General features: G+C 35.5%; 1 protein-coding gene across 1 annotated transcript in view; it reads left to right on the top strand.

The window, feature by feature from the left end:
• FBXL17 (F-box and leucine rich repeat protein 17) overlaps positions 1-12,212 on the top strand; it is a gene marked incomplete at its 5' end in the record, with an annotated part of 290,375 nt that overhangs the window by 78,915 nt on the left and 199,248 nt on the right. Inside the window, one exon of the mRNA XM_009648672.2 lies at positions 6,645-6,775. Coding sequence (XP_009646967.1) covers positions 6,645-6,775 — 131 coding nt within the window. The remainder of the gene's footprint in view (positions 1-6,644; positions 6,776-12,212) is intronic.

Raw genomic sequence — 12,212 nt, 5'->3', positions numbered from 1 at the left:
AAAGAGGGAGTGTGTGTATATGCAGTTCACAGTTAGACTCCTGGTTGAAACCAGTGGTTTGTTCTGATGACCTAGAATGTTTTATTTTGCTTTGTAGCTGTAATGTGTGAAAAAGTGTCACAAAAGATGTGAATGATCTGTTCTATGGCATCAGAAAAATTAGTCCAACATTAATCAACTTTGCTTCTGTGGAGGAGGAAAGAATGTGTACTGGATACAGTGTTGTAGTTTTTATCTTCTGTTTTCAGTACATCGCTAACTGCTGTTTTCTTGTTTTATCTTTTTTCTCATGTGTTTTATTATTTGCTTATCTTTTCCTGCATGATTTGTTTTTTCTTCCTCCCCTCCTCACATCCTTGTCTCTCAAGAGTTTATTGCTGGTTATTTTTTACTTTTCACTTTTCTCTTCTCCTGTAAGTGCAGAGATCTATGCAAATGTTCAAAGTAGCTATGCATGTTAGGTAATTGCATTGAAGACAGAATAACCAGATGGGTAATTTTTATTCATTAACTAAGTGTGAATAAGAAACTCGAACTAGAGAACTAGTGATTTTTTAATTTTATATCTTTTGACTCCAAAAGTGGAATTATTTTCTTCCCCTCTTGTGTTAATTGCCTCTCAGCAGTTTAATTGTTGCACTTCTAATAGAATGTTAACAGCTGGCATCAGCAAATCTTGACATCTAGACGTTGTTTTATTTCCAAACCACTTCCTTGGCTTCTTCCTTTGCGTTCTGTTATGTGCGCAAGAGTAATAGCTTTGTAGCGGTGTAACCCTTGTCTGTGCTTCTACACCATGTAGTTCGGTCAGTGTTGTGGTTTAACCCGGCTGGCAACTAAGCACCACGCAGCCGCTCACTCACTCTCCCCGCTCCCTCTGTGGGACGGGCGAGAGAATCGGAGAAAAGAAAAAAAAGTAAGACCCGTGGGTTGAGATAGAGACAGTTTAATAAGAGAAAATAATAATAATAGTAATAATGAGAATGATAACAGAATATACAAAATGAATGATGCACAATCAGCGAGCAGTCTCCCCGCGACCGACTGACCGACTAACCCCCCCAGGCATGATGTTCTATGGTATGGAATAGCCCTTTGGTCAGTTTGGGTTAGCTGTCCTAGCTGTGCTCCCTCCCAGCTTGTTATGCACCTGGCCGAGCAGGAGAAGCTCAAAAAGTCCTTGAGTAGTCTGAGCACTACTTGGCAACAGCTGAAAACATCAGTGTGTTATCAACATTCTTCTGGTACTAAATCCAAAACACAGCACTATGCTGGCTACTATGAAGAAAAGTAACTCTATCCCAGATGAAACCAGGACAGTCAGGACTATGTTAAAATTTATTACAGACATTTTAATCTAAATATGTGTGAATCCTTGGGCAAATCGTGATCAAGAAAAGTTCTGATTTATTCTTCCAATCACCAGTACATGAAGTCATTTTATCTTAAGAACTATTTTTTGAATAATGTGATCTTTATTCTTTCTTTGTCTCATAATTGTTGCGTGAGAGTCATGTCCAATCTAACTCAGTCATACCTGTGTCTGAGGTGATGACCACTATGAAGTCAGTCAAAATTCAGATTTATAGAGCAGATTTATAGAGATTTATTTAGGACTCATTCAGTGTAGTTCGTAATGTAATTCAACAGCAACTTTTAGAGTTTATAAACTGGAAATAAATCTTGTAACACACGTGCTTGTGGTTTAACCCCAGTTGGCAGCTCAGCCCCACACAGCTGCTCGCTCACTCCCCCTGGTGAGATGGGGAGAGAATTGGAAGAGTAAAAGTGAGAAAACTTGTGGGTTGAGATAAAGACAGTTTAAGAGGTAAAGCAAAAGCCATGTGTGCAAGCAAAGCAAAGCAAGGAATTTGTTCACTCCTTCCCGCCCCCAGGAAAGCAGGGCTCCATCATGAATAATGGTTACTTGGGAAGACAAAAGCCATCACTCTGAACGTCCCCTCCTTCTTCTTCCCCCAGTTTTATTGCTGAGTGTGACGTCATATGGTCTGGAATAACCCTTTGGCTGGTTGAGGTCAGCTGTCCTGGCTGTGCCCCCTCCCAGCTTCTTGTGCACCCCCAGCCTGCTCCCTGGTGGGGTGGAGTGAGAAGCAGAAAAGGCCTTGATGCTGTGTAAGCCCTGCCCAGCAGTAATGAAAACATCCCTGCATTACCAACCCTGTTTTCAGCACAAATCCAAAACATAGCCCCATACAAGCTACTATGAAGAAATTTAACCCTATCCCAGACAAACCTGGTATAGGTATCAAAAGTACCTCTATGCTAGCTCTTATTTTTGTGTAATTTATTACAGGCTTCTAGTGCACCTGGCGGAGCATGGGAAGCTGAAAAGTCCTTGACTTAGTGTAAGCACTGCTCAGCAATAACAAAACCATCGGTGTGTTATCAACATTATTCTCATCCTAAATCCAGAACACAGTGCTATGCCAGCGACTCTTAAGAAAATTAACCCTGTCCCAGCCAAAACCAGCACGGTACTATATGTGCAGTTTATATCTGTGTGCAAGTAGCTCTATTACAATGGGTCTTAATGTTACAAAGGAGGGCAACGTATTTATTTTATTTTTTAAATACAGATGTCATTCACTTCCCTAGTGTGCTTTGCTGTGGTACGTTACAAAACAAAGGAATCTGTTGAATAAATTTGTTTCATTAATTAACATGTATTTTCCGCTCCCTTTTGTCAGGCAAGTTTTTTTACAAATATCTACATTCTTCAAAACAACCTTTTTCTGTTTTCTTTTTTTAAGTGATGCAAATTAAATCTCTGTGCTTAAACACGGGTTCGAATGTGTATTTCTTATTTAAGCAATGGGATCTCAATGTTCTGCAATATTTAACTTTAAGAAATAAAATTAGAAGTTGTGAATGTGCAGAACATTAAATCAGTCTATGGGAAAATAGTCTTCTCTGTAACTATTCAATCATTTTCCAATTCTTTAAACCATGTACGATTGCTGTTTCAGGAACACAGTATATCTCAATAATATAGTTCAGTTACTTCAGCTTTTAAGTGAAAATTTATGTGACATTTTAGAAAATATTGATTCTGTTGACATAATTAATAACAAGAATGTGATTTACAGTTTTTTCAGGTTGTAATTTTTTATTTCCTGTGGTCATACAGGTTTTTTGGGGGGCTTAAATCAGAGCAGTTTGTTCCCTGAAGGCACGTATACATAGAGAGTGTCAAGAAAATTAAGCTTAATTAGCAAAAGATGTGAATTTAAAGCTCATTAAGTCCTTATAAGCACTTTTCTTCTGAAATAATTTAGCTTTAGTTGAGAAGAGGATTGATCTTATGTGAATTCTTTAGTGGTGGACTTGGCAGAGTGAGGTTTATGGTTGGACCCAGTCATAAAGGTCTTTTCTAATGTAAATGATTATATGATTCTATTCTAGTTTATGTTTTTTAAGGAGGCGTATCTCTACCAGAATTGCATGCAGGGAACAAAGAAAAACCCCAAGAAACCAACCAAACAAAAAAAAAAGATAATTGCATACCCATTATATTGGTAGTACCCTATAATAACAGCTAAATGCTCACAGGAATTGATACAACCACACTGAAAAATCACTTGTGATTGCAATGGTTACAGTAATTTTTTATCATGTTAACTATATGAAATTTATCCTAAACTTGAACAGTCTCAAATCAGGCATATTCTCTCTTCTTCTTGATTTTTATTGCACATATTTTAATATCACAAGTTCCAGTAAATTAGAAGTCTTACAAACTCCATATCAGTCAGGCACACAGGTAGTATGATACTCTCTGAATCTTTGAATATTTCAACCTCCATAAAATTTCATTTCAACCAACCAACAAAACTATTGAACAAAAATGATTGTGACATAATTCAAAATATTTGAGATCCCAAAGTAGTAGGTAATAAATAAATAAAAAAAAAATACTACTATTTTTAATACATTTTTAAAAGAACTGAAGCTCTGTTTTTCAAACTTCCTTTGTCCAAAACCATTTTGTCATCTAAGTGGTTCTTTTGCATCTGCCATTCACAATGGAACAATTCTCTTTCAGTACCTTTTAACAGGCAATCTTCTCACAAAACCTTTACATACCGGGCTGCCAATTCTGTCTGTTAGTAGGACTGAGAGGAAGGGACCAACACCTTTTTCCCTTCTAGTCTCATTCATCTAACTAGACTCCCTCTGAAATTTAAATGTTATTATTATACTATCGCATACAATTTTAACACTGAGTCAATATCAGTAATTTCAACAAGGTTGTGTATATACGTAGCGCACAAAATTAGTTTAACTGTTCTTGCTTTCTCTTAATTCTTTTATTTTCTATTTCATATTTTTAAGCTCTCTGTCTACTATTTGCATTGTCTGTTTTATTGCCGCATTAAATATTCCTTTTTCAGTTAAAACATTTTTTCTGCTGGAGTTGCGTTCCAAGTTTAAATTCTGCTCATGCTGAGCATTCTTTGTAGAGCTATAAAATTAAGAGTTGAAGTGTGAATACCTGTAGAAGAATGGCCCTGAAATTGCTCAATAAAATGGTATTGCTGCATGAAGAAAATTGGGTTTGATAAAAAAAAAAAAAAAAAAAAATCTTTATTCATCCTGGTGCCCTAAGATTGAGTATTTAAGTCACAAAATATCCTTTTCCTATGGAAAAATGCTAATTAAAGGTATGCTATTTTAATCTCAAGTTTTACGTATGCACTAGAGATTCAAACATCCCAACTGTCCACTTGGCTGCTTCAGAGAAGTTTAATTTTTTTAACATACTACTTTTGGATGTGAGGGTAGTGGTTTTTTTTCCTGGGAAATCACATATTCTTTCTGCTACGATCATCATTGCCTCAGGTTGAAGCCATGTTAGCTAGACACTTTTTAAAGAAGCACTGACCTCCATGAATTGATTTATCTTTAGTTTATTCATGTTTTTTACTCTATAAGTAATAATAATAACAAAAGAATCACCAGTATTGTCACCTGCTCATAAGAGTGTTGTCCTGAAAGACAGCATGTTTTAGTTAAGAATTCTGATTTTTTTTTTTTTAATGGGAAGATTTTTCTACTTGTCCTAGATCTTCAGTTACTGTCATAGAGCATATGCATTGTTGAAATGTCCAGTAGGTTTATTTCCTTTGTCATAGTCATTGGCCATGTTATTGCCAACATAGTATAAAGGCTGAAGTATCTAATATGAATCGCTGTATGAGGGTGAGGAAAATTCAAGTTGCTCTAAGCTTCCCCTTCTTGTAATTCATGCAGAAAAAACGAGGGATTGGTTGTGAGCTTTTTTTGGGTGCATAGAACTTCCTGCCAGAGCACAATATATGAAATGGAGAGACAGAGCTTATAAAATCTGTCCATTTTACCAACACAATATCAGTCATTATGTGCTTTTCTCCCTAATAGGCAAATAAGATTATCAAAAGTTCCAGGAGATTACAACAAGCACCTCCACAGTACGCCTGTGGTAGTGTCCTAATAATAGGAATATTATTGTCCTATTTCCTATAGTCATGCTCTGCAGTTGTTTCTCAGAGGTCAGGTTCCTTAATTCTATGCTTGGTCTGCAGAATTTTTGGAAGCAGTATGTGGTTTATCTTCAGCTTTGGTTTGGAGAATATTAAAAAATTCTGGAACAAGCCACCAGAACAACAGTTTCTGTAGAAGACTACCTACATTTGAAGTCCTCTTTTTTTCCTTTTTATCTTTTTTTCTTTTTTTTTTTCTCCTCCTTAAGTACATTGACTTAATAATTAGCTACTGAAGTGGACTGATTATATGATCTCAGTTGTATGCTTTTACTTAATCAAATCCTTAGTGACTTAAATCGCTGAATAGGATTATTTTTTCTCTCTTACAGGGAAGGTAAATTTAATTAAAGTGTCAGTATTACCTAATGCAATTATTTTTCCAGAGTATAACAGGGATTATTTCAGACAGCTTAAAAAAGCAAACAGCACTTGGGGGTTATTATGACTAAACTGAACCATTGTTTAAGGATACTGCAGAAATCTGTAAAAATTTTCTCCTTTGAATCCATAGCTTGTAAAAGTAAAAAGAGGGTATTGTTTGCTTTTGAAGGACATTAACGATAGTAATAAATCAGATTAACCAGTTCATAAATCTTAATCATATTGTTCTGTGACTCCAACTTTTGTTGTTCAGAGTATCTAAGTTATTGTCGATGGCTGTGCAGGTGAGACTACAGTGTAAATCCTGTATTTTCCAGGGAGTTTGTAATATTTACTTAGTTTGAAAGCCTTAGACTCTGGAGTCTTCAATAACATGCATTTGAATTTAAGCGCAGATGTGCTGTCTCCCCTCCTTTCCATGCCCTATTTTTCTTATAATTAAATGAGCTGGAATGCTACCTTGGTATTTTACACTCTGTATAGTTAAAAAGAGGAAGGCCTAGGCCCCTATTATAGGTGTATTGGGCCATGAGTGAGAGTGTCTTGATTTCATGGAGTAACTGAGTGCCTGAATACCAAATTTGCTAAACATGGATTCTATTAATATCTCTGATACATTTCCTTTTTGTGAAAACCTTTCTTTACTAGCTCATACATACTATGCATGATTCTAGGAAGTGTAACAGTTTTTATTTCTTTCTATCATATTTGTCTCAATAGCTAAGAAATCTTTCCAGCTTGGATCTACGTCATATCACAGAACTGGACAATGAAACAGTGATGGAAATAGTAAAGAGATGCAAAAACCTTAATTCCCTCAATCTGTGTCTGAACTGGATCATTAATGACAGGTAACTTCATTATAGCATCTAAAACCAGTATAAAGCAAATTTAACTAGTTTTATTAGTTGAGAATACTTCCTCATGGCTTGGGGGTTGGAGGAAATCAATAAAAGCAAGCAGTGTTTTCTGAGTGTTCTTGCTTGTTTTGGGTAAATCATCTAGACATGTTTTACAGAGTGTTTGTTTATTTCTGTAGTAGAGAAAAGTTTAGATATAACTGGATGGCAGCACTAATCTTTTTCCTGTATATTTCATGAGAATGTGCTCTTTACCGTGTGTGACTGAAATGTACAATTGCAGTTATGACTCCTTCAGTAGGTGGCCAGGATTTAAATGGATTTATCTACATACAAACAATGAAGCATATTTCCATTAGGAAAAATAAACTGCATATGGGTTAAGTAGTAGTATTCATGTTTTCTTAGAAAGCAACAAGTCCTTAATTTCTGTTTGTAGGGCCTTAATTTCATATGCAGAATAAGGTACTGTAATGGAAAATTTCAGAGTAAGTCAGAAAAAATTCTGAGAAGAAAAATATACATTTGAAAGAGGCAATTCTTGAGTTTTAAAGTACTTAGACATGGTATAACTTTCTTCATGAACGTTTTGAGTAGGACAGTCTGCTAAGGATCATCCAAACTGATGTCAAACTGTCCTTGAAATTACTTTACTAGAATAAGAAATACAACTCTTAATTATAAGCATATGACTCTAAAATTTCATATTGAATATAGTTAGAATTATGAAGCTTAACAAGAAAAGGAAACCCTTCCCAGGAACAACAGATAACCTGCTGTTGTATGTAAACTTTTAGATAGTTGACGTTTGTCTGTGTAGTTCTATTTTGTGTTTATTTCTGATCGTACCTGTCAATACAATTTCAACATGTGACAGCTAACTAAAACTCAACTACAGATTTAAGTTTAGCTGTTTAAATTGGCTTCTGGCTAAAAGCAAACAAAGAGAGAATTTAGACAATAATTAATGCCTTTGTTAAATCTTATTCATAGGAAGTCATTTGGCATTTCAAGTATTTTTCCTATTACACAAATGAGATGAAGCTCCAAATACTAGTCTTAACTGAATGAAGTCATTTCCCCTACTCCTCCTAAATGCTGAATTAAGAATTGCTGAAAATTATATAAAAGGAACATGATACAACCACTGGGCTTTAATCAATGTAGACAGCAGTTCAACAGAATGTTATGAGCGTATTCACTCTAAGGATATGAGTAATCCTTCAGAATTTCACAGGACTGTTCGGGTGCTTACCTTGGGTAAAAACTCAAGTTAGTTTAAACTAAAAAAATCAGTTTATTAATGATTTAAGGCAAGATGAGCTTTTTTTGGTTTTTATTTGATGCCATTTGATGGATCCTAGTCAGAGAGGATGTCAGAGGAGATTCTGCATCTTGATACCTTCAAGTAAACCTTTTGTTTATCATTGTTTCCAACACATGTGAGAGAGTAGAAGTCTAATGCTTTGCCTGACTCTTGGTTTTAAAATAGAGAGATCAGTTCCACCACCTCAGCCTAGTTACTTCTGAGATCCAACTACTGGCTTGTATTCCAGATTTTTTTCAAACTTAACAAGGCACTTTTTTGTTCTCTCTAGAATGTTCTCTCTAGAGGGTTGGGGTTTGTTTCTTTTCTTTAAAGCCTTGAAAAACTGTTTTCCTCCATTCCTTTGAGCAGAATCAAGGGTGAAGGAAAACTAGAAAGTTCTCAAAAATACCGGTATAGCTTAAAGATGTATCTGTGAATTATTTCATAAAGGTAGTTGATTATTGGTAGTTTTTACAGCAGAAGTAAATCACTGGGTTTAAAACTTTATTTTAGATATTTCTTATTATTTCCAGAAACCCATAAAAATTCTTTGCACAAGCAAGTCTGTGGCCCCACATTTATAGCGCTCTCTTGCTTGTGACACAATGTTAGATCTAATGCTCTGACCATTAAATTTCTTGCTAAGGAATTAAAACTTACAGAGTGCAAGATCTCTGCATGGCAGGTACTTGCTAAGATTTTTGGTGCTGGATTATTTTGCACATGCAAGAATTAACAAGATTATTGGTCTCTTTTGATTAAAGATATTTTTGGTTTTAGAAGTATGCGTCTAAAAGGCTTATGTAGAACAGTAAAAAATAGTTTATTTTTACCTAAGATAAAAAAATGTTCAATATATTCAGTTGAAATACTCTTGACATTCATTTTAAAATGAAAGAAAAATAGGTCTCTTATAATGACTTTTTAAAAAGTCTTTAAAAGTTGAGAGTTAAGCAAGATCAAAAAAACCCTCTTAAAGTAATCTAACATAATGATTTATTCTGTAAGTATTACAACTCCCTCAAAAGCTTCATATACTATTTATCTTGTGGGTTAAATACGTTATAGAAACAGTCCTACTACTTTCAAATATGAATGAAACCAAACTTGCAAATTCCTTTAGTATGCATGATGCATAGATTATCTCAGGTCTTTTCAATTGGAAAAGAGTAAAAGCGAGTTCACTGTATGTGGTGATGTGAATAATATAATCTGAAGCTTGATTTAAATAAACTTACCACCTTGAAGTTGTCATAATTGTCACTGCATTTGAATTTCAATTGATACAATAAAAATAGTGACATATAGAAATAAATCTCATGGGGGATTCAGAAAAAATGTAGTATGATGCACTGGCAAAGTTTTCAGGGGTGTGTGATTTTTCCAATTGTTTGAGGAACATCTGCCATGTATTATATCCATAAATAATGAAGGAGCAAGCAGCAGTTAATCTACCATTTTTTTTGTGAATCTTATGACTGTTGACTTTGCGTTGCAATTCATTTCAACCTTTATATTACATAATTCACATAGAGATAGACATTTAAAAGCTGTGCAGTGACTGTGAAGTCTGTAGAGTATTTATGCTTGCTTAAGTCATACTTCTTACTAAAACACTCCTTCAATAATAATCTGTATAGAGGATGTTTTCCAGCCCTTTACCATATTTGTGGTTCTTCTAATAAACATCATGGTGCAGGGAATAGTGCAGATAAGGTAAGGAACTTTATCTAGAGCTGCAGTGAGATTCTGTGGTGCCATAGCACTGCCAGTCATCCGGGATGAAGTTCCACCTGCATGACAAAATTAATTATTTGTTTTGCACTTACAGGACAGTAATTTCCCAACCATTTGAGAATTTTGGTCCTTCCTCTGTAGGTGGTGCCAAGTGTTTTTGTAGTAATGTATCAGGAGAGCTGTATTTTTTCACATCATTTATCACACATTGATTGTAGGTGACTTTGTTAGTAGGTACTGAGATTTCCAGAGCATCTGGAGGTTGTTGAGAGTAAGCTATGGTTGTGACTTGGAGGCAGATACGCAGTATCTGCATGGCACAGTAGAACAGCGAGTAATGTTATTTGATGACCTTGTAGTGGTATCACTTACTGCCATCAGACTTCTGGTGTGGGGGAAGATAAGTATTATGTGCGCTTCCCTGAGCTTTCAGTGCAGATGGGAAAACTGGATTTGGTCTAATAGCAGTTCTGAGAAAACTGCTGTCCTTCTGTAGTGCTTTCATGAAATATCACTGTGGATAAACCAGGGTAAATGGTCTAATGGGACAGTGTCCCCATACTGTAATGATTAGACTTGTTGGTGATGATTCTGGTTGGATTCCAAGATGGAGGAACTTAGAAATGCAGACTTTTGACAAGCGTAGTAGTCAGGAAGTCAAGATATGGAAGAAATTCAGAGGAAACATGATAAATGGTTGGAAGCCAGACCATAAGCCTGAAAACCAAAATGTTTGTGCAGCAGCACAGTCAGGAAAAAAGGAACGTTTTCTCCCTTGAAGAAGCTCCATCTGCTTTATTCTGCTGGGTCACTAACATAGCATCTTTTTCTCAGAATTGGTATCATACTTGTTGGCATAGAGCATATGGGGGTTTCTACATTGTTATTTAATGGAGTAAATTATTAACATGGTCTTCCATATGCTAGAGAAGTGTTTAAAAAATTTGTGTTGACTGCCTACCATGAGTTCATGTGAACCCATGTAATCAGCCTTGGAAGCATCTGCTGTGGTCTAGATGTGTTGTGGGTAGAGGATCCAACACTGAAAATGGTCCCAGCAGGCGATTAGCTCACTATGTTTAGTCTCAGAGCTGCTGTTGTACTGAATGCCTCAACATTTCATTAGCAGACATGAGCATCAAAATAGTAGCTAAGTTCTTACAGTGTATTTTTAATAAAATGCAGGATTACTGAATGCTAGAATGATTTTCAAGAAAAATAATAAAATTAATCTTCTCTTTCTGAAAGTATAAGTCTCTGAATATTTCATTTGGAAATTATTTTAATAAAATTACTTCTAAAATAAAAACGTATAAAGCATTCAGCTTGCCTAGATTTTTGCACAGGCAAAAATGTTCATTTTCTCTGTGGTGACTACAAATGCTAATATAGTGTTTTAGTATTCATCACCTTTGATCTGACTGAAGTGGAAACGTGCTTCAGGAGCATTGGTACTTATTTCTGTCATTTTGTATAATCTGGACTTGGGGATATAGTAGAGCCTTCCAAAAAGTGGCTGTACTTTTATATGATATTTGTCATGAATCATTCTCGGTGAATACTAGCATTTCTTAATTCTAATTTAATTTCATCTTTTCAGTGTTATCTGAAAGATGATCTCTTTTGAGTTCTCTGCATATTTATCAGGTGTTTAGTCAGCTACATTAAAAACTTGAACTCCGTAAAAAGTTACATAATGTAACACCAATTAATTTTACTTTTAAAAATGCTTATTCTTTCGAATCTCATACTTTTTAATTAAATTTGTAAGAAAATTTGTTTCACCCTGGAGATGTGTTTTGTAAAATGATTTGAGGCTGACTGTCAAATTTTTTTTAAATTTCAAAAGAAAGCATAGAAGTTAGACAAAGAAAGATAATTGGCATGCTTTGGTGAATTATCTACATTAAATTCTGGGCCACCTTTTTTTTTTTTTTTTTTCCCCAGTGACTATGAAAAGACATATGAAAAAATAATCCTTTTTGATTAGTCCAGAGTGGTGGGTTAATGTTGGGTGGCTGCCAGAAGCCCACCCAGCTGCTCTGTCACTCCTCCCCTCTGCCCCGCCCCAACAGAGCAGGAGGAGAAAATAAGATGGAAAAGCTCATGTGTTGAGATAAAGACAGGGAGATCACTCACCTATTACTATCATGGGCAAAACAGTCTTGACTCGGGTGAGGTTAATTTATTGCCAGTTAAAACCAGAGTAGGATAGTGTCACGATCCACTGTTAGGTTGAACAATTTGGCTGAGGTTAAACCCCCTTGCTTTCCAACTGACCTCAGATAATTCTGGGAGGTTGAGGGCGGCTGGGCTTAACTTCTGATTAACTCCAATGTTTTATCGTGACTAGGTTCCTTTCACATTCGCGGGAATAGATTT

The sequence above is a fragment of the Egretta garzetta genome, unplaced genomic scaffold (genome assembly GCF_000687185.1).
Source record: "Egretta garzetta isolate BGI_Z169 unplaced genomic scaffold, ASM68718v1 scaffold271, whole genome shotgun sequence".
NCBI lineage: Eukaryota > Metazoa > Chordata > Aves > Pelecaniformes > Ardeidae > Egretta > Egretta garzetta.
Note: the sequence above shows the minus strand (reverse complement) of the source record. Positions and strands in the feature narration are given on the sequence as shown.